General features: G+C 42.8%; 1 protein-coding gene and 1 non-coding gene across 5 annotated transcripts in view; both read right to left on the bottom strand.

The window, feature by feature from the left end:
• COP1 (COP1 E3 ubiquitin ligase) overlaps positions 1-23,505 on the bottom strand; it is a 125,424-nt gene that overhangs the window by 14,919 nt on the left and 87,000 nt on the right. For all 4 annotated transcript variants that reach the window (XM_053985188.1, XM_053985189.1, XM_053985190.1 and 1 more), the window contains 3 exons: positions 21,863-21,980; positions 17,271-17,395; positions 16,000-16,160 (listed from right to left, as the gene is read on the bottom strand). In XM_053985188.1, the coding sequence (XP_053841163.1) occupies positions 16,000-16,160; positions 17,271-17,395; positions 21,863-21,980 (404 nt within the window). The remainder of the gene's footprint in view (positions 1-15,999; positions 16,161-17,270; positions 17,396-21,862; positions 21,981-23,505) is intronic.
• LOC128811868 (small Cajal body-specific RNA 3) lies at positions 2,266-2,400 on the bottom strand. The gene has a single exon (XR_008438513.1). It is a non-coding gene; the product is annotated as a small Cajal body-specific RNA 3 (non-coding RNA).

Genomic DNA, 23,505 nt, shown 5'->3' with positions numbered 1-23,505 from the left:
TTTCCTGTCTTCTGTTCCCACAGTACAGGCAAGGATGAGGCAGCAGAGTATCTTCCCCAGCCAACAGAACCATCTCTTACACACCAGTGGCCAAGAAGGGGTTTAAGGCTGGCATGGCTCACAGCCAGTGAGGGCTCTGTAAATGTATTATAATTGTATGGAAGAGGGAGCTGACCTTAACTGTGGCCAGGTCATGCCTGCAAAGCTGTTTGGAAGACAGGGATCTTTGCTTTGTACAGTGGAAGATGCTGGGATCTCTGAAAGAAGCTATTTCAAAGCCATTTTTGCAGGTCAGTTTTCAAAGTAAAGACACAATGCAAACTAACAGCTTTCATGACAATATTGTATGATATTGATAAATACAGTACAGTAAATTGCATTTTAGTAAGGTCTGGTGGTACATAAAAAGTGAAGAACTTCATTAAACAAAATCATGCAGAGTACAGATGATACACATGAAGTTGTTTTCAACATCCTACTCCTGATGCTTTCCCCATTGCATTTATCTGAGGTGAGAAGGGAGTGAGGAGACAGCTATGCCTTAGGCATTAAGAATGGTGAGAGTACAGCTTTATAGCTTTAGTACAATAAATGCAAAGCATGGCATCTTCCCTATTTCGTTCTGCAGAATGAACTATTCAAAAGATAATAATGAACTTTGCATCATCTAGAGGACTCAACTGTGCCTTCTGCCCGCTTCCCTAATCTCAGCCATCTAAAACACTTCTGAATCCAGAAGCATGAGTGAAACCAGCAACTAAAATGCACCCAAAAAGTCAGAAATCACTGGGTCATTCAGGTGTAAAAAAGCATTTTAGATTTGAAAACAAAGGATGCAAAAAGAACAAACAAGGACACCCACCAAGGACTGAGATTAAAGTCAGAAGCAAATACAGGATGTCTTAAGACAAGTTCATTGATTGTGAAAAGGAAAAAATATCTAAACTACACAAAATTCATACTAGACAGAAATTCTCTATTCTTTCATTCACCTTCCAACTTTCCCTCTCCTCAACTTGCTCATTCACCTCCCTGCAACTTACCCTCCCCTAAGGAATACCAGGAGGCAGCCCCTGAATTTTAATTGCATTTGCTATTTCACAAAATCCCATATATTTAAATGAGCAAAATTAGCTGAATTCACCTATCAGGCAATCTCCACAGTACTAGAGGAGAAGCCACCTGAAGCTGTAAGATGGGCTTTCTTTTGTTTACGGCTTTTAAATAATTCAGAGAGGAGCTGTCAAGTTGAATCTGCAAAGCTCCCTTGACTTTGGACTTGTGCTATCAGACTGCTTGCCTATTGTTTATAAAGACAAAAAGGAAAACGGTACGGGATCATATGTCTGCATGCGAGGGGAGTCAAGGACTAGGAGAACAAGGGCTGTCAGGACAGAAGTCATAAAAAATACAGATGGGAAAGCAGAAGTAGGCAATAGGTGAAATACAGATGTACCAGCAAAGCAGCAAGAGCCAGTTGCCAGTTTGGTTGTGCTGTAAATACACAATGCTTGCAGTTTCTTGTGGAATATGGTGTCATCCTTTAAAAAGGAAAACCCCAAATGCAAATGGAAACTTTAATTAGCAATTAAAAGCTCAACTTCCCAGCTATACAATTGCAGCTGCCTCTCCCAGATCTGTCTCACTACTGCAAACATGACAGCTGTCAGGCAGTGGGCCAGCACTTAATAATCATTCCCAAACCCCAGACAGCACAATTCCATCCTTTCTTTCCTTTTTTTCTGGGCTCTTTTGGCAAAGATTTACTAGGTCCTACCTGGGGACACCAGCAAACCACAGGTGATGGCCCTTGGCATCCCAGGGAGTTCATACATTTCAAGGTGCCTTTTAGAATGTTTTCTTTTTAAGTGACTCTGTGGCATGCACAGTTCTGATGAGGTTTTGCAGAGTCATTTTCAATCAAAGCTGCAAACCTGACTTTAAAGCAAATGACTGTTTCTTAAAGCGGCAAGAATGGAGAGGGGAGGGAAAACCTTAGGACATGCAGCCTGCTCCACTCATGCACATCCCTCCAACCAGAATGCAATAACCTCTACAGCCAGTTTGCTAAACCTAACAAGAACTTTAAAAAAAAGAGCATTTTAATACAAAACCCAATAATTATGATTACAGTCTTGCTCTAAGCTACTGAGCTTGATTTAACGCTTGGCAATTATACTTGGTTGTGGATGCTGCAAACAAAATCCAAGGGCTGACATTGCAGCTGAGGATGCTGCAGGAGCTCTCTCATTGCAGGATAACATATGTGTAAGGAGGGGAACGATCTGATTTAGCTGGCTGTCCTAAAGCAGACAGAGACCTCCACTTTGCTCTAGGAAGACTGCAACAGTGGACAAAAAATATTTATTTTGCCCATGACTGGTCCTAACTGGTCCCAGTAGCTTCCAGTCCTAGAAAATTTCATGATTACACCAGCCTTTTATGCACTGTCTTTTATCCTGGGCTCCTGACCGTATCAAATCCTAAATGGAAGGTGATGTAAGGCATGCAAATAAGCTGAAGAAGAGAGAATTCACATAATAGGAAAATATCATAAAGTGGAAGAGTTTAACTCAGAAGGTCAAAATCATTCTAACCAGAAGAAAGAGATGCTGCATGGGGCACACTCACATGTCCCAAAGCTTTAAATGTGGCACTGACAGTGCCTTTCTCACTCGGTGACTGCCAGCCAACAGCAGGGCCTGGAGCTGCACTGCCATTAATAAGCCCCTAAATTTCTTGGCCTTGAACACACTCCTTAACTCCAGGGAACAGTTTGCCAATGTGTTGCCTGCCAGAGTCCCTACAGCAAGATGCTGCTTTACCACTCCCATACCATGTCCCCTTTTCTTAAAAATTATTTTACATTAGGTATATGCATCTGAAATAAGCAGTGCCAGCTCCCAAGCTTTACTAAAGTAAAAGTCTGCGCTCAGGTAAGAGCCCTGAAATGAACACAGAGGCTGTCCAGTTCCCATGTCACAGCCTGGACAGCTTTAATTAGCTGCTTCCCCTCCATGCTCTCTCCTCAAAGAGCAAAATGCAGTTGATATCATAACTCTTTGCCCTCAAAGAGCAAAATTGATATCATAACTCTGTTCCAGGCTGTAACTGGAGCTTTAGGATGACCTCATAGGTCTACACACTTCCTGGCAGGATACAAGAGGTTAAAAAAGACAGTATTTTTTGAAAGCATGTTTTTGTTGGGGCTAGCAGCAAAGGGGAGCAGGGGATCATGCTGTGGCTCTGCTGGACACGCTGCCCAGTGCTGGAGCTTGTCCTCCCCTGGGTTCTTAAAGAGGAATCACAGCTGCATTCAGGAACTTCATCCATCCATCCTGGCTACTGCACAAACCCAGGAGCAGCTCAGTTTATGGCAGAACTCAAAGCCATCAAAGGCTTTTGCAAGTCCAGTGAGCCTTTTTACTGCATACCAAAGTAATTTCTAGCTAATACACTGAACAGATTTAACCCATTCTGTACCATACCTCCTAACAACTTTATTCCAAAAGCCAGAAAACATTTCACTTTCTAATGAGCCAGCAAATGAGTAAAAAGCATCTCTCTTTGTATAATGTACTCACAAGCAACTCTCTCACGCTTGTGACTTCTCAGCACTGTGAGACTGAAGTGAGATCTGGGTAATGTTCTACATCACTGTTTAAGAGCAATTCAATCATCTTTGTCCTGGATTAAGTCTTACTCCTGATTAAATTTAACAGAGCAATGAATAAGAAATCCATGACTTGGGAAGTAGGCAGATTTTATCTTTAAACCCAATTCACAAGTAAAATCATCTCTCTCACAATAGATAATTCTGCTACTGTTCAAGTTATTTTCACACAGTGGCTATAAAAATTATCTCTAGATATCTCAAATGGAAATGACTATTTTTAATGTTCCCTGTCACTCTGAATGCATGCTAAGACTAACAATACTCCATCAAAAAGAAAAGCTCAACAATCAAGAAATCCATTAAGCTACCAATGACACTAACAGGAAAAAAAAGGAAGTCGAAAAAGATTCAAGTATATAAAGAAAAGAATTACCTACTGGCATTACAGGAGTGAACAAAACCCCTTGTGTTGCACCACAGTACTTCTGATTTTCTAATACCCCTCAGCTACGTAAATATTAGAATACTGACCTCACATTTGCTGACAAAGGGTGAGGGGAGGACAAACACTCCGGCATTTGATTTTTTTTAGCTAATCTGCTTCATCCTCCCTTGATTTTAGATATTCTTTCTGAAGAGGTGCTGCTGTTGACTCATTCCTCAACAGACACCACAGAGCTGAAGCACGTGGTAGGTACTCTGCTTTTCTCTGAGCCTGATGATGCTTAAAATGTTTCAGAGCAGAGATGGTGAGAAATACAGAACAAAATACAGGGGATATAAGGAAATAAAAATTACTGTCCTCTGTCAGGACTTCACAACCTATTTTTTATCACAGCAAACTTGCATGTAGTGCTATGAACATCAGTAGAAAAGCTCCCACAAAGAGCTCATGATCATGTCCTGCCCTACCTAAACCATCCAAAAAGAGATACAGGACAGTATCATGCAATGGCCTCTAAAATAACACACAGCATGTACACAGTACATGTTTGTGGGATAAGGAGAGACAGAGACACTGGCATTTGGTGTCACATTCATTACTTCATTAACTTTGGTATGTGATGAGCTGGGCTCAAATTTCACATTCATGTGTTACCTGAAATCAATACAGAAGCCCCAGCCTGACTGAAAATACATTATAAATCTACTTCAAATCTGTTTGCAAAGGAAAACAGCAGAAACTTCAAAAACCTGTACGATAATGAGTTTTCTTAACTCCCCATCTCACTCCAGAATGGGTAATTCATAGGTTCACAATGAATACCAAAATCCAAAAATTAATAGTGGGCTTAAGAGGAGACTGTCTTTGTCCCTGCTGCCATGTTCAGGCATCTCTGCTGCTGAGGGAAAACCAAAGGGAATTATGACAGAAAGATGAGGGGTGGATGCAGAGGGTGGCCAGGAGGCACAGAAAGGGTCTGAGTTCGCAGAGAGATGTGGCCAAATTGTATCCCTTTACCTGTAACAGTACATCTAGCAAGCATTTATCTGAAAGGTATCTCCAAAGCAGTATTCTTCAACAAACTTCTGAGCCTTTGCTTACTTTTGGAAAGCTAAAAATATATATTTTCTTAAGTTTCGAAACAAAGAAAATGCCCAAGATCCCAATGCTGGCTGCTGCCTGCTATAACAGAAGAAAAGTTGCTAAATCCTGTTCTACTTCCAATTTCCCAACAACTACGGGATTTTTTTACACATTTCCCAACAATTTTAACTTCTTCTGTTGCATTGTCAAGGAAAGCATGACCCTGGGAAAAACAGAAAGCCAACAGTGAACTGAATCCTTTTGTATTAAATAAGGGCATTTGCATTTCACTTTTATGTGATTTTCACTCTTTTTTTTGTTACTCCTGCTAGCCCAAATTTATCTTTTCAAATGCTGGAGGCTAATGTGCAAGTTGTGAAGCAGGACATGCAGAGAAGAACTATTAACCTATTTTAATCAAGGATATGTCACTCTAAACAAATCAAGATATCCCCCAAGCACTCACTCTCCAGACCAGAGCAGCTTGCTGTTACTTAGTCATTGGAAGAAACTTGGCCAGAGCAATCTGCTTTGTAGAAGGTCTTTCTTGGAAGGAAAAAAAGGCAGCAAGGTCTCAATTGATCAACCTAGAAACTAAGAGAAAGAATCATGTGTGCTTGATTATCATGAGGATTCTTGGCTGGTGATGCTGAGCTTCTGCTAGCATGGGTCATGAGGAGGGATACAGCTTCTCCTGCTCCCACTGCAGTTAATTTATGTGCTATCTGCAGATTACAGGTAAAAGGCACTTTTATTTACTTATTTAATGGATCAGAACCAAACTTTCCTCCCAGTATATGTAATATTACTTATCTTCCCTCAGTATCTCTCATTATTATAAATACTTGGGGAACAATGCTCTGCGCCTCAACTGCAGCTCCTCAGGCTGCCCCAGCTACACCTCTCTGCTTAATTTAATATTCACTTCAGACATACTAAAGTAAAACTAAAAAATCCAGTACTGCACCAAACAGCTCACTTCTCTCCAGCTTTAGCAACTAGATAAGCATTTTGGAAGTGATTATGACATGCAATACCATAAGAGACATAATTACTTAAAGCAGCACTTCCCTCGCAGAATTCAAAACACCTCATGCAAGGGTGAATGCCCATCAGCTGCACAACCCCAAATTTAACAGTGCCATTTCTGTCAAAAAAGGCACTCATTACATTACTAAACATAACTTTTCTGCTGTCATACTGGCTTTCTCTTCTTTAAAAAAGACTGATTGTTATAATTCTGTGTGTAGCCTATATAAAATAATCATGTCTCCCAATCACATATCAGGTAGTTTCAATTCAGACACAAGATTGCCTTCAAAGGAGAGACCATTTCACTCAATGCACATACCTAGCTCATCTAGCATTAGCTAGAATTAGAGCAGAACACCACCAAAAGAAATTTAAAAAGGTTAAAAGGATACAAACTTGTTTTGCTGTTAGAAAACCACTCCCAGCAGTTGTTTTTGCAAGCCTTTATTCTTGCTTTATTAACATGCAACACAATTTGCACTAAGTTGGTCACAAATTAGTGGATATCAAAGGCTTTGGGGTTTTGTTACTGACAACAGAAGGGCAGAGGGCATACAAAAAACTTCAGAATGGATACCCAAAGCCAAACAGTAACTATTAATGCATAGATGTACATAAAGTAAAGCTTTTGCAGAGAAAACCACCTATGCATAAATGCTCCTACTTCTATTTCACCCAGAGGTTAAATTATCTGATCAAAATCTTGTGCTGGAAAGCTAAAAAAATCAGTTCATATTTTTTCCACTTCATTTAGACTGTGTAAAACATTAAATCCTGTCATTAAAATTGCTTAATTAGGAGTGCTAGAGCAAAAGGTTGATGCAGCTCATGAATTGTAACTGCTGAATGGTGGTGGCCTGGCAGGACTTGCCATCGATATTAGCACTGAAGAATGGGGAAAAGAAAAGAGAAAACCACAATATTGCAAAGTTGTTTTGACTTTAATTGAAGAAGTGTCACTTGTTAGAGGGAACAAGGTTATAAACCAAATTCAAACAGCAGTGACAGCAGACCACCACCCTTGTGGGGCAATTCTGCCTCTGCACAGAAGCTGGCTTCAAAGGCAGCAGTTAGCCCAATGCCAACGGCATTTCAAAACCTGCCCCATTCTTGCTTTTGTTTTGCTGCTCTAAACCCAAAGTCCTGCTTTAGCAGTAAGTGCTGGGACATACAGCTCTACCCCTGCAGCTCCTTTTTTAATGACCCCCTTCATCTGCTCTGTAGCACACCGAATACTGCCCGACTGATATCAGCTCCCGGCATTCAGACCTCATCTCTCTGGCACTTTGTGCCAGCCAGGGACTTCAGCAGATGGCACTTCACACAGAAAACAGTCGGCATGAGCCTAGCAGTGGAAAGTAAAGCAAAGGCTGCTCATGCAGGAGATGCTCTGAGTCAGAGGAAACCAGCTTTAGTGAGAACTTGACATCAGGCAATATTGGCTCAGTACCTACAGAACTTGCCAGGATCCTGCTGTGACCTACTGCTTTCAGGGGGCTCTGCTCCAGGAGACTACAGAGAATATACATTATATACAGGGGTCCAGAAGAGGCCACTAAGCTGACTAGAGGGGTGGAACACTTCTCCTGTGAGGACAGGTGGGGTTTTTCAGTCTGGAGAAGAGAAGGCTCCAGGAAGACTTTATTGCAGCCTTCCAGTATCCAAAAGGAACCTATAAGAAAGATGGGGACAAACCTTTTAGTAGGGTCTGTTGCAACAGGACAAGGGAAAAGGGTTTTAAATTGAAAGAGGGTCAGTTTAGAACAGATGTAATGAAGAAGTTTTTCTACAATGAGGGTGGTGAGGCACTGGCAGAGATTTGTCCAGAGATGCGGTGGAAGCTCCATCCCTGGGAGTGTTCAAGGCCTGGTTGGATGGGACTTTGAGCAACCTGCCCTAATAGAAGGTGTACATGTTTACTGCAGGGGGTTGGAGTAAATGGTCTCTAAATGTGCCTTCCAACCCAAACTACTCCATGATTCTGCGATTGTAAATCCCCCCCAGAAATACTAGGAATGAGCCATCTTCCCAAAGGCTAAGAGCTGTAGGAGGGCAGAGACAGAACACCTGCCACCTCCAATTCCCACAGCAGCTGAAATGCCCCGAGACAAAGGCACAATGGCAAGAGAGAAGTGTACACTTCACGACAATAGCTTTCCAGGCATCATTTGAAACCCCCCAAAAACTTACAACAGCCTAATCAATAATTTCATCAGTGGCTTTAGAGCCCAATAGGGTACATATCAGAGTCCAGACCAGGGAGTCCAACAGCAGCACTGCTAAGACTGAGTGGAAAGGGAATACATTTAATTAACGTATTAATTAATAAATGTCCAATCATTTAATTCTAAAAGTAAGTGCTCCCTGAATATGAACCTGCACTTTTTTTTTCTCTCCACCCCAGTATAAGTAACACAAATAATTCTCTTTGAAGTTGTGCTGTTTGGGACATAGCTTATGTAAGTGCCACATGATACATACTGCTGTCCCTTGCAACATTATGGTTCAGTAGCAAGCTGAGGATGGAGCTGGGAATGAAGTCTAGGTTCCATGTGAATTCCTGACTTGGGTTCATCTGTTATAAAACTGATACTTGAATAAAGAGTTGATAGTTACTAAAGCAGTTAAGTGCCCATAGGAGAAAAACATCCACTTACACGTTTAACAACAGCTACAGAGAGACTTCTTTGCATCCCCAGCTCACCGTGTGTAACACAGCAATATGATTTGCAATTGCATTGGGATGCTCTCATTTTTTAAAGCTTAGAAAACAGCAAGAGCCTGCTCACACCTCTGCTTGCACCAGCAATGATCTGCAATCCATTATCTCTACAGCTGCACCATTGGGATCAGCTACTGGAATGGTAATGTCAACAGCACTCAGTTATGTTGTCCACTGTGTCATTCACTCAGTCTAGGGAAGATGACTCCAATAAGAAGAACCTCAGATCTATCTACAGCACGCATTCTACTCCTCTTGGCATTAGAAGAAATGCGCTGGTGAGCAAATATAATCTGTGAAAGTCTGAAAGAGTAAATACTGTCTTTATTCAGGAAATATGGTCTTTCATCTGCCTTCAATTCAAGACAACATTGACCCTGTGGCAATTTTCTGTGATTATGCAAGGAAAAAAAAAAGCCTCACCTTGCAGAAGGAGAGAAACTGAGTTTGCAAATGTAAAGTTAAAACCAACAAGGAAGAAAAACCTGAGCCACCTACATTTCTTGAAGAAGCTATTTTTAAAATAGAAGCTACAATGAATTCAGAGTGCTGAAGTACCACAGGGGACCTGAATTTGAGAGATGAACAGAAGTGCCAGACTTAGCCCCTGTGTTCTCAGCGGTGGCACAGGCAGCTGCTCTGCACCTAGGAATGGAAGGGTTAGCACAGCTACTGACATACTAGCCACCTGCTAGTGTGCCACCTTCAGCCTGAAACAGCAACACAAATAGTGCAATGCACTTTTTTGTCCCCAAACACTAGGGAGGAGGAGCACAATGGACAGAGGGTAGGTTTTCAGGGAATCTCTGGCTCCCTTCACTCCTGCTGTCATGCCCTCACTGGGAGGAAGCTCAGAGGGTATCCTGCAACCAGGGAGAAGACAGGAAGGAAAGAACATTTACCAGTATTTTTCTTCTTCTACAGAACACTCAAAATTAAACACTTCTTCATGAAGCTGGTCATTTGCATAATCACATTATCAAGATGGTCTTTCACATGGATTGGAGTGTCAACAGACTGAGATGCCAAAATAATGCACAAACCATTAGAGTATGATTTTCTTTTCCCCCGCGAATTTCTCCACACTTGAACTCCAAGGTTTTTGCCAGGGAATAAAATACTGTCAGTCACCGGAGTATTTTCTAATTAATTCTCCTTAGCCACAGAAAAAATAGAGCCCAAAACAGAGCATTTGAAGAGCTATGGATATGAAAGGATATGAGCATGTTGAATGCAAAGGATCATACATACCTTGTGACATCTTTTATCTGCAAGCAGAAATTATTCTGCATAAGAAAACAGTTTTCAAGCAGCACATAAACCAATATATACAGTGTATGTTGGTACACATAACTAATATGCTAAAATCTGAGGGGGAAAAATCAAGCATGGATGACACATCTTCTGATGTTCTGGGTTCCATTTGTTTTTAAAGAAAATTTTAGATTTTCAAATGAGTAAGGGAAAAGTAGACATTAAAAAGGTAGGATGGAAGAGAAATCAAATACATTTACTACCTAAGAAAAGAGCAAAATAAAAGTCAAAGCATTTTTAAAGCATTGCCAATGACCAGAGAGCAGAGGGCATGTCAAGAGGAGTGGCAAGCCATCACACAGACAGCTGTGAGCCTTGCAGCATGCAGGCTATGGGGATTAGACAGCTTTCCAAGGAGGGAGAGAGACCTTTGAAGATTTTCAGGTGAGGGAGAAAAAACCAGTAGAATAAACCTGATCAAAGCCACATCTTGCTTTTTTAAGAAGCTGCTCCTTCTCAGCTTTCCATAAACTGCTGTGCATTTCAAGCACAAAAATGAAGACCTCTGTGCTCCCAGCATGAAGAAGTGGTGTGGGACAGCACTGGAGGATAACCTGCAAGGATACAAGCCTGGGAGATGCTGCACACAAATGCTACAGGCCAGTCCTGGTCTAGGAAAGAAAGGAGGAGTCAGAAAACCGCAGATGCCCTTCCAGAAAATACCACAGCTGGAGCTACTCATGCTGTGACTTGTGGCACAGCTAGTATCAGAGGCTGGCAAGGGACACCTGGGGTCTGATCACTCCAGGCAGGCTTTTATCTCCTAAGCTTTTGGTTTCTACCTAGGTATTTCCTGACACCTGAACAGGTAAGTTGAGGATGCTGTGAAAATAAAACACTACTGAGTTGAAGCTGGAAGTCAAAATTCTCACCAATTTTGAGATTTTAAAATTTCAGCAGCAAAGACAGACAATGAAGTTTCAAGTGCTTCTTGTTTTCCCCCCAAAATCCCGTTGGAATTTGTACTTCAAGCTACAAGAGGTATAGTTACAGCTGATACAAGTTTCTTAAGAATGACACTGAATTACCATTTGGTTACTTGGGAATGACAAAGGAGGTTTCATTTTTAATGTTCATAAGTCACCCAAATTAATTAGCACTTTAAAGTGGCAATGAATCATTTCCTGAAATAATTTGTATTGGCTAAATTAATTCCTGTGAAGGGAGCCAATTTGCTGATTGTAAATTAGAAGAGCCCCTGACTAGCTCCTGTGTACACTGTGTACCATTTATAAGACTACTGGGAAACAAAGGATGGCTACTTTTCATCAGTGAACAAGACTGCAGCCCTATTAAGTGACTAACTTACAGTGCTACAATTACAGGTTTCTATTTAAAGAATCCAAGCCAGACATCGTTAAGAAACAAAGCTGGATATTCAGAAGAAAGGAAAACTAAACAGAAGAAAAGCTTGTTTTCTGAAAAGATGCACCAAAAACCTATTTGAAGGGAATATTTCATCTTCTTAGATTAACAAAGAGAAGTTCAGACATGCAGGGCTAATTATGAATACACTTCCACCACAGGGCAATGCCCAAAGTCAACCTGAAGCCTGGAGTTCCAGAGCTGCCTTCTCTTACCCATGGTTAGATGACTGTTTCAGGACCCCCATAAATTTAAATTACTTTTGAGGAGTGATGAAGTGAGAATACACACACATGGGTTTCTACTCAGATGGAAGAGATGCTTTCCTACCACTGGCAGCCTTCCCGCCAGGAGACCTCTTGCACCCATCCAGTACATACCACCACCCACCCATCTTTGGTTAAAGACTGCAGCACTCTTCTTAATGGATTCCCCTTCTTTACTCCTCCAAAAGAAAAAAAAAAAATGTACATAATGCTTTACCTAAGCTAATTTGCATGGCTTTCTCCTGTTCTTATCTGCATCTCCTCACTGGTACCAAAGCCTTGACATTTCTGCTTGTGAAATCCTTCCCTGGTAACCTGCTTATCAGCAGTAATGAATACTTGTGCAAACAGGTACAAAATTAAATGGCTTCTTTACAGTGATTATGATAGATTGAGCCATGCTTAATCTACATAATCAAATTGCTTCTGTGTTCAGCTGTAATACCTTTTTGCTGTCCTGGGAGCAGGTTCAGCCTTGGTTCCTCTTTCAACAGCTGCTTTCTGAGAAACACTAACCATGCCTGGGAAAAGGGCTACTTTAGGTGCAATCATTTAACACAGCATGTTTGAGGCACATAAAATCTGCAAGAAGGCAGAGCAGGTCCAAAGACCAGGCGTCCCCTTTAGGGAGGAAGAAAACATCCTGTAGGACTCTTAAGGGAAAGCAAAGTACAAACCAATCTCCTCCAGCTATGATCCACATACCCAGATGTAATTGCAGTGACCCTTCTAAGAGAGATGACATCTCTACCCCCTAAAATGCACTGAGCTACTAGTACCACTATAATTTCCTTTTCCTATGCAAGAGTGTCCCTGTATTCAAGAGTATCCCCTGTTTACATGCTACTAAAATAGAAGACTGTTGTTTTCAATCTCAAGACCAGACTCTCGATTCAAATCAAGCCAGTTAAAATGGGTGGCATGGGTATATTATAAAATCCTTGACTTGGGAAATCAAAGGATTTAGTCTAGGGAATGTTCTGAAAAACATCTCCATGTCTAAATCACGTTTATCAAGTCACTTAGCCAAAAGAAGCCTGAAACTCTCTCTTCTTTTAAATATTAACTTTTAGCATAAAACAAGGAGGGAGAAATGGTTTTCTCCACAAACAATATGTAGGTGCTATTTTAAAAATATCCAACAGCCAACTTGCCTTTGTCCAAAACACTGCACAGCACTGCAAGAATCATAGTCAGCCCGCTGGGAGGCCTTTCGTTTGCCTGTTTTTTCCCCAAGAATCTAACAGAACAAGTAGCCTACAAGCTAGTGCTTATTTCTAAACCCTTTTATAAATTGAAAAGTGAGTAAACCTGGTGCAAAATGCTAATAAACACTTAGGGAGAATAATTTTTTTGTTATGGCTTTGATGCAGGTAAAAAGATGGTGTTGCTGGACCTTTGAGTTAGAAAGATGACAACTCCAATGAAAAAGGCTTCTGCATCTTTGTAAGTAACCAAAAAGCAATGCAGAAGGGAAAAGAACAAAAAGATGGGTTCTGGCAAGGGCCACTAGCACAGCTTGACTTAGGCTCAGGAGGAAGTAAAAGCCTGAATTACATAAAAATAGATTTAAGAAAGAATCAATGACATTTAATCTGAAAGTTTTAGTTAAGTTTTAATTAGGATCTGAGATTTTGCACTTAAGTGCATGAAGTGAAGGAGTACATGTACTCATGCTTCCCAAGATAACTGACAGATCTGAAACTTACTCATCTCATCTCAAAAGGTTAATTAAAGAACAATCCTTGACAGCAACACTGCATGGAAACCAAGAGTCTGCTCCACTGGGGAGCCCTGAGGAAAGGCTGTGCTGGCATCTTCCACCCCTCAGGAGTAAACTGAAGATGCTGCCCAGTGACCATAGCCTGGAAATGAGCAAGATGCTTTCAACCAGCCCAGCAAGAAATGGAGAAGAGTGTGCCCACAGCACTGTAAAACTTGCTTACTGTGCTGCCTGTGGATCTGGGGCAGTTTCCCCAGCCTGTGCTGGGGCTCTGCATGGCTGCTGGCCTGGAGCTGCTTCCATGCACACAGTCCTGCAGCAGGGCAGGTGGGATCACAGCCAGCAGTGAGAGGTATGTGTGGTAATTCTTATAATTAGGAAACTAAGGCAGAGTGGCTCACCCAGGATCAAAGTTGTAATTTAAGCTGGAAATAGGCTGTGGGTTCCCCAAATCCTGCAGATGCTGACAGCACTTTGAGGCACAGGCCTTCTCTGGTTCAGCCCAGTATCACATAAAAAAAAGGCAGCTTTTAGGGAAGCCTGTATATGCAAAGCTCACTTGAAAAAAAATCATGGCAAATTGAAGAAACATTATCAAAATGAAGAATAGGAGAGTTTCATCATTTGAGTAAGACGTTGTGGACATAACTGAACTTTGGCTGTGCAGTAATTTAATTTCCTAAGAACATGAGCAAAGTCTCAATTAGGTCAGAGAGGATTGCTGCACTAGTAGAAGACAAAAGGAATGTGCAGCTGGATCAGTGAAAAGATATGGTGCAAGGAAACATTGAGGCCTCTTAGCAGAAGCAAGCGAGGCTGCTTGCTTGGTATGTACCACAGGCAGAGGCAAAAAGCACCTGCAGGCAGCTTTTTGCTGCTCTCTTTAAAAGCCAGAGCCAGGTAGTGTGGCTGCCACAGGAGAAATAGGCTCATTTAGGAGCAGCCCAGGGAAAAGCAGACGAATGCCAGAGGAAAAAAAAAGACCAGAACAGCAATGGATTCTGAATGCTGCTTAATGGAGTGAAGCCTGAACATTATTTGGTGTGATCTTGATGGGCCTGATTTAACTATTACATTTTTGTATAGTATTTTTCATCCTGATTATGAAGAATTGTTTCACAGCCCTTGGTGACAGCTTAGAAGTTTCTCAGCCACTTAAGCAGAAGGTCTATCAGAGCACATTTATCAGAGAAAAGACTGCTGAGGAGTGGACAGCAACAGACATAACCCCAGGGGTGAGACATCTCTGCTATTGCCTGTAGAAGAGATGCCCAGAAGAGCAGTGGGCAAGACAATCCAAACACTGAAGTGAAGGCAGCTCAAGAAAGGGCATTTCTGGACACACAGGTTCCCACAGCACATTTGTATTCAGCAGAAAGACAAATGACCAAACTTACAACAGCCACTCTTCACCTGAGATGTGTATACCAAGCCCTACTAAATCCCCAGCCAGAAAGAAGCTGGTGATCCTACGTCACTGACTCTAATGCTCCCTGTTCAAACCACAGCAGCCCACTTCTTACTTTTAGACACAAAGGGCAGTTCCAGATGTGGGTTTATTTTGGTTTTGACTCAGAAGTGTCCATCTGAAGTGAGTTTATGTCAGTGACAACTGAATCACGGTTGTTGGGGTAGTGTCTGCACATGGAGAAAGCAGATTGGTAGACATTGTCTTTGTGAATAGGCCATCTCAGGACAGCAATTATGCAACATTTCACTTCATCTGCTTGGAAGACTGCATTTAAAATCAACTCCTTTTTGCTCCCTCCCAACAAGTATCTGATCTGCAAACCTTGTACAAGAGTTACTTGCTCCATATTTTTAATGCAAGCTTTTCAAGAGCACCCTGAATTCAAAAGCAGCATTTTGTTCTCCAGAGCAGCCCCATTCTGAAAGGCCACACTCACAAAAGCTGCATCAGGTCTGCCTGCCACATAAGTACACATGCTAGGGATGTGAATTCAGTGCCACTGGAATAGTCACCGAAGTGACTGCAGCCTGTACTCACCTCCTTTACATATCTACTCATCTAAACACAAAGGCTGTGTGTTCCAGTGAGCAAACCCAGACAGACACAGGAACGCTGAGACAAGGCTTCACAATGAGTATCTGCAGGCACTGTCATTAAAGTAACAAAATCCTCACTAATGCACCCACAAAAACCATCAAGTGCCAGAATTACAATGCTGCTTTTGGGATTTCAGGTACCATGCAGAGCAATTCAAACACCCAAGTGGAAGAGTTAAGATCACAGCAGTCTCTTCTCCCCCAGCATTTCAGTCACCCTGCAAATCATCAGGGCTCTCACAGCGATCTGCAAGTACCCTTACTTTTCCCATGAACAGGAAAATACCAAGCACAGTCAAACCCTCAGCAAGGTTGTTTTGTGAGAAAGCAGGAGGCATTCCTTCTGCACTCAAGCAGAAAGCTTACCCCATCTGGAAGTGCCCTCCAGCACACAGCGCTCACAAACTCATTTGTGTCATCTTCTTTCCGATCCTTGTCCAGGACACTTTTGACTGTATCAAACTTGAACGTCAGCAGTGTCTTTGAGAGGCCCTTATAGTATAAGTAAAGGGAATTATTTTCACTTCCTAGAAAGAAAAAATACAAATATACAAGATCAGGTTCTGTAAAGACAAACAAAAGTAAGGGTTATTAGCTCTTAAGAGGTTCTTAGCTCTTTCATTGCTTAAAACAAGCCCAGACATTTCCCTGTAGTTATCATCGTGGTCGTGGTGCCCTGGCAGCTGCAAGTGCTCCATAGCAAACTTCCATCACACTTAATAACAGGATATGATTTTCTTACAAGACAACTGCAGCGTGCAGCACACCTGCAAAATGCACAGGATTCCAAGAACCCTCCACAACTTCCTCAAGGCAAAGCATTTTGAGCAGAGCATGTGCACTACCTCATGAATCACTGCTACATCCAGCCTGCTCAGAGCCACAGCTCAAAGGCAGGTAGCACTATCAAGGTTTTGCCTGCCATAATCAAGTATGACAACTTGGTCTGTGGAGGCTTACGCAAGGGAGAATAGACCGTACAGGTTTTATTTAGAAATCCATCCCAATTTCTGCCTTGCAAGCTGCACAGCAATCAGAGAACACACAAGCTAAGGTCCTCCCTTCAGTGCTGGCACAGCTGTCCTGCTCATCCCACAGCTATCAGCCAGTCACTGCCTTCCCAGCAAGAGCTGTGGATTTACAGAGCTCCGACAGTCTGGCTAAAACAGTGGAAGGACAGAACAGCCAAAGGGATAACTAATGATTCGGTCTTCTAAGGAGCTGTTTGCAATGTGGGCACTATTTACTTTACCATGCAGAATGCCAGACTAAGTGACAGCTACTGGAGCCTCATGTGGCCCAGGCTACTGGCGATGCATGAAGTGTGCCAGTTGTTGATCTTGAAATATATAAATTATGTCAGCAGCAATGACATCAGTAGTTCATTTTGATGACAACAAGCTTGAATCATCATGCACAAACAACTCATTGCGATGGAAGAAAAGCATCTATAGACCCCCTTAGGTCAGGACTGCCAATGCCACTCCCTGGGAGGGGAAGAAGTGTGGAAGTTCAGAAAAATTTTCTATTAAAAAGCCCATCCAGCTAAATAGCACAAGTGGTGGTGTGCCTTGCTACTGGTGAGGCCCCAGCTCTGAGGAGCCATGTTGGCACATCAGGGTGGCTGCTCTACTCACCACAGGCAATATAGTCTCCGTTGGACGCAAGCCCTACGAAGTTCTTCTCGTTGATGTGACCCTTGAAGGAGCGCAGGCAGTGAGGCTTCCCTACGTTCCACAGCTTCAGCTGACTGTCTGTTGACCTGAAAACAATACTTAAATTTACCCTGCTGCTATAGAGCAGGAACTCCTCCCTCCCTGGCCACCCTGCTCCTCAACGCTGCAATGACAATGTAAATGTAGGAAGCCTTAGTGCACAACAGGAGATTTATCCCACTTTCAATCATATGCAGCTCAGCTTGAGCTCAGAAAGATATCACCTTATTTTAAAAGCCTGTCAAAACACATTACATGTTTGAATAAAAACTTCCCTGAAGTATTACTCTTCCTTTCTCATATCAACTGCAGAGCCCTCCACTGAACTGCATGGCCTTTGAGCTATCACTGCCTCCTCCAGATCCTCACAGATCCAAGACACACCAAAGTTATTTATGTTTTAAACCTTTACAGCATGGATAAAATCTGTTCCCTTCTCCGTGCCAGCTGCAACTCTCATTCATGTCTTTCCAGGGCTTGGGTAGGAAGCAGTCTCCTCACTCCCCAGGTGCCCTGAAGCACATTCTCCTCCTCCTGCACAATACCAAGCAGCAGCACAGAAAAGCCTATGGGGGCTCAGAGTTGCTCTTAAAATTAAATCTGTTTTTCTCATGTGTAATCAAGATTTCATGGATACAGAACTCAAGCTTCTACCTTTTTCACCTTGTCAGGGAAAGTTATACTATTCCAAATATACAGAACACGTTGGGATTAAATCACAATCGTTGTTTCCCCATGGTTCCCCAAAATGCAAATATACCTGCCTTCAAAATGTTTTTCTGTTTACTGTGAGAAAACATTTTGCCTTTGGGGTTACTAATCTGCTGCCTGGCAGATCTCAAATAGGAAGATCCCACATTTCCAGGAGATACAGGATTAATTTCTTCCCCCAAAGCTGAAGAGACATGAAGATAATTTCTCACTTCACAGGCATTATTTCCTAGCAATCACAGCTTACTTGGCTCTGCTATTCTGGCACTCACTGAGATACACAGTTGGGGAACAAATGGTGATATGGTGGAACTGAAGCCCCATGAAGGCATTTTAAAGAAAGGGACAGTGCTGTTCTGATCCCCAAATTTGAAAGAGATTGAGAACAGGACCTGTCAGCCTCCCGGGTGGGAGGGAGGGGAAGCAGGCCATGCTTCCCCACACAGGTCATGTCACCAACCTTGCTGCTCCCTGAATATTTAGAGCTGAAAGGAAAAAACTCAAATCACACAACATTCATCAAATATTACCAATGAGTTAAGACATTAGCCCTGCACCAGTGTCCCACTTGCCTAAAAATATAGCGCAAAAGAGGAGAGATGCACCTTGTGCTAAAACCTGCAAAACAGCTTATCTCAGTCCTCAATGACAGCTGGAATGACAAAGGAGTGATAAGGGAGCTGCAGCAAGATTTGTTAGTCAGTATTATTAGTTAGTATGAGGTCAGATCAGAAAGAAGGTATGAATTTTATCTGTAACACCGTGACTTAAGCAAGAGTGCATTCCTAACCCCAGGTCAAGACAGGAGGCCCAAAACAGAGCATTCAGCTTCTCTGCCTGGTGCTTGTTCCACATCTGTCCCTGCCCTATACTGCTGCGCATTCTCCCTTCCCTTGCCCTTACTCTCAGAGGAATAGCTCACAGAAGGCAAAAAGGGGCATACTCCTGCTTTTTTTTTTTTTGGCCCACAAGTACAGGCAAGTACTTTCTGTGCTATTAGGACAGGTGTATTTTTAAAATGCTGCTTTTAAAAGCTTCAGATTTGCTTGGACACTCAACTTTCCTGCAGCCAGGAAAAAACAGCAAAAGACTAATCCCTGGTCCACAAACTGTCAGATTCCTATGACAGCTGCTGGTCTTAGCTTCCCATCAAAAAGACCTCAGATACACAGGCACTTAACCTCTATATTTTACTGGCATACCTACTAGGTGTCTTCATTAAAATAAAAACACTTAAGTCTATTACTAATGGAAAGCTTTTACTGTTTATGAATTCCCATCAAGCTCTAGCCATGTTTACCTTGCTTAGGATAAGCAAGCCATGAAAGAAGAAAGCTATTCATCCTTGAACTGCAAGAAGAGACAAAGGCCATTGATCCTGGTGGTGTTACACTGCTCTTCTGGTTTCATATCCTCTCCAAAAAAACATCTTGGATGTGCTGCTCTGTTAAATCAGCACTGTAATCAATGTGTTGTGCTAAATACCAGGCAGTTCTGAACACCCCTGAGGTCAAAACCTATCTCTACAAGGCAAAGAAAATCAATGCAATCCATAAAACAGCTTTAGCTAGAAATGTAGAGAATCTGAATATACATATAGTTTTTTCTTCAATCAGTGCTTGTTTTTTGAGAATCACTACTGCTGTTGCCTCTACTCAGTTTGCAAAGGGAAAGGCAGGAAAAATAATCTGCTCTGACATTTCTCCCTGGTCACACACAACAAGGTAAGTGGACCCTTCAGTTAGTCCCCTCACCCTGCTGCTGCCTGTCCAAGTCTGACAGCTCTAACAGCTCTATCAATAACTCCTCTCAGAACTTTGGGAGATGCTTTCTCAGAATGCTGGCCCAAGCAGAACAGGGCCATTCTGTCCTAAAATACCCCACAAATGATGCTCCACTTGATTTAATGGCTGTAAAACATTCCCAGCCTCCTCCTGTTTCTATTAAACACTTTCTCTAACAGAGATTTGGTTCAAAGCATTAAATTTAATTTTCCCTGTGTTCCAGATATGAATTTGCAGCCTTATAGAGTTATAATGTTAAGAGAAGTAAGAAGAGAGAAGTTGATTAAATATAAACAATACTAGAAGCCACCAGGGAATCCTCCATCATGCAGCTCAGCTCACAGTAACTCCCTTGCAGCCTGAAAACACTTAAAATGCTGTGTTTCACAGTGTAAAGACATGGGACAGAACCAAGCTGGATAACCACTGGCTCAGCACAAGGCAGCTAGATCTGCCCCTGTGATCCAGCCCTGCTGCGCTCAGGTGTTAGACATGAATGTGTTGAGATCCAAGATACCCCTGCAGCCCCTCATCCTCCCCAGCAGGTAAGAGGGGTTCACCTCTGGTTTACTGAAGAGGTTTGCAGCCAGTCACTGCCAGTTTTCAATAGGTGACCTGACACATTCATTCCCATGTGATTGAAAACCTATCCAGAAGAGAGGCAGTCACATCTGGCTTTGGGGCAGACACATCTGGCCATGTAACTGAACAGAAGCTGGAGAATATTTCTCCTCAGGGCCTCCATAGCAGATCTTATGGTCTGTCCTGGCTGAAAAGCTGCATGCTATTCGAGTCACGAAACACAGCTTCTCTTTGTCCACTTTCTTACTCAAATATAAGCCCAAAAGGGGCCTTCACAGAGCAGATAATAAATTACCAGAGAACAGATCAAACAGTCAGTCCTACCTGAGCTGCTTTCAGGCTGTGGCTAAACCCCCTCTTCAGACCATATACACAGCAGTACTATTTGATCTCTTCTGTTACTCATCAGTTGTGTTTTACTGCAGATTATTGTCCCCAGGGCTCTGCCAGCACCTTTCTCCATCACAGAGCTCTGATCAGGAGCATCCTCAGGGCACAGTGAGAGGAAAGTCCACCTGCAGCTTCCCAAAGTAAGTACTTGGGCACAGGTGCCACATCTAGTTGTCTTTATATTCCTCTTAAGCATTTTAGCTCCACAAAACAGAGCACAGCCAAGTGACGCCACAAATGAATTTCTGGTTTTGACTTGGAGAAAAGCAACGATCTGCCTCCCAAAAGCACAGCAGCCTGTGAGAGCAGCCACCCACACAGGTGAACTTGCTCAGCAGCCCTGAAGAGCACAGAGAAGTGAGGGTGTCCTGGGTTGACTGCATGATGCTTTTATCCCCGGTTGTCTGTTCTGTTTATGCTGAATATTAAGTTTTGCACCTTTAAGACTTGTTCCAGGAGTGAAGGGGGAGAGAAGAAGCGCAGAGCTTGTTTTCAGAAACTGCACTCACTCCTCCACATTCCTGCTCCTGGACTGTGTTGTCTGCGGACGGACAGACAGTAAGACAGAGCTCTCCTTTGCTTTTAGTTAGTTTTAGCTAGCTGAGGCAAAGAAGTTCCCTGAACTGTGGCTTTTCGTTTTCTTTGGACCTGCTCAAACCTGCTCTGGACTAAACACCCAGAAGAGCAGCAGCAGCTCGCACCTGCGGCCCAGCGGGATGGGCCTGGGCTGCGGCATTTCCACGCCGGAGGGACTGAGAAGAGACTGAGTGAGCCAAGCTGCAGCCCAGGGAAGGACTTTCTGAGCTTGTCTCTCTTTTGGAGTGGCAAGAGGTTTTTATTGTTCAATACTGTTTAGGTTTTCATGTTTAATAAACATACTTCTTCCACTTTTCTCCAAGGAGGTATTTTTTCCCCAACCGGTTGTGGGGAGGGGCCGATTGAACCTGCTCCCTTAGAGGAACCCCTTTAACGGTTGTCTCCCAAATTTGCCCTGAACCAGGACAAAGGGCTACACTGTTTTTAGCCTACATAAAAGGCAACACTTACGCAGAGACGATTTCTTCCCCGCTGACAAATTTTGCATAGGAGACTGCCTTGCGGTGCCCTTTGAACACCATGATGGGCTGCTTAGTGTTGCGGAGGTCGTAGTAGTGAACACAGTGATCTGCAGACAAGGAAGAAAAGGGGCAAGAAATTTCATCACTTGGAAAGGATACACAGGACTTGTAATAATCACAACAAAAATCCTGCCTGCAGTTTCTACATCCCACTTCAAGCCTCATCTAGGATAAACAGTCTGTACTACAGCAGAAGAGGATTCCTAAAAGAGCCCCAGAATTCTTTCTACAAGGGTCAATGCTGCCTTTCAAAGGATCAGGAAGGGGAAAAGGTGCATTCACATGTGTGTGTGTGCCTGTACATGTGTCCTCCTGCAACCCCCATGACCCTGTCCAAGGCAGCAGCTAAAAGGACTAAGGACTCCCACCTCCTCTGCCTGCCTTCTCAGCTCCCTGCCCAGCCACTCCAATTGCCATTTCTAATTCCCAGGCTCCTTCTTTTCCTTCTTCAAGATGTCCCCTCTTGGAAAACTGTTAAAGAACTCAAGGGTAAAATCTCAGTCTGCTACTTAAACTGGATTGTGGAAAAACAGGATTATATTTGCCATGCTTGCTTCTGGATGGATAACCTTCCTAACTTTGTGTTTTGCTTCTCTCCTCTGACTTTATTACCAATCAAGAAAGAATTAGCATGTCTGCTAATGAGGGAACAGACTAAATTCCAGTTCATTTTAAGATTTAATTCACAGATGTGCCCCAGTGCCATAACCATATGAAAGGGATCACAGCAGAATTAGTCATATGTTTGCTTTCTACATAGCCAAATGTCAATTCCCAAGAAACCAGAAAAACAAGAGAAAACCTCATGAGACCCAAACCCCAAACACCCTCACAGTGCTCTTTCCAGCTCAAAAAGCTTAATAAGCTTCTACCTTCCTAACTTTCAGCCTTTAATGTTGAAATTCATTTAATTACCCCCTGCTGTTCTGGATGCACAGGGAGGGAAGGCCAGGGAAGGCCACACACATGGAAACCAAGCTGGACACCCCTCTCACTGAGCAACTTGTGACACACAGACATCAGCTGAAATCTGCTCCCACCCTCCTCCCACTGAAATAATGTCCCACTGGTGGAAGCTTATTACAAACACTACATAGAAATTAATTTAAATGCCAATAGCTACAGCTATTTTTGTATTTGCACAGCATTTCAAAGCTGGGTGTTGTCCTCTGCACAACTGAGAGATCTGCTGTGGTCTCAAAAGCGCACGTGGTTTGAGAGATAACCAGGTTTACATCAATCAAGCTACTGCAACCACCATCAGACCAGCAAGGGGAGCTCCTCCCCCAGATTAAGGAACTAAATGGTGGCCATGGCAGGACAGGCTGGGGACTCTGTCAGAAACACCTTCAATAAAATAAGGTGGGCAGGCAAATCACCTTTCCCTCTCACTGCTTCCAGCACTTTACTCTCTGCAGATAACCAGCTCAGCGGTCTCTCTGGGTAAATATTTCTGTCTCTCTTCCTCCCCAAGGTGTAAAAGCAGATGCTCCAAGCAGCCACACCAAGTTTTCTCCACCACTTACACTGCCAAATTACTCTTATGTTGAAACCCAGCAGCTATTGCACCCC

This window comes from Vidua macroura, chromosome 9 (genome assembly GCF_024509145.1).
Source record: "Vidua macroura isolate BioBank_ID:100142 chromosome 9, ASM2450914v1, whole genome shotgun sequence".
NCBI lineage: Eukaryota > Metazoa > Chordata > Aves > Passeriformes > Viduidae > Vidua > Vidua macroura.
The sequence above is the reverse complement of the archived record's forward strand: the minus strand, read 5'-3'. Positions and strand labels throughout refer to the sequence as shown.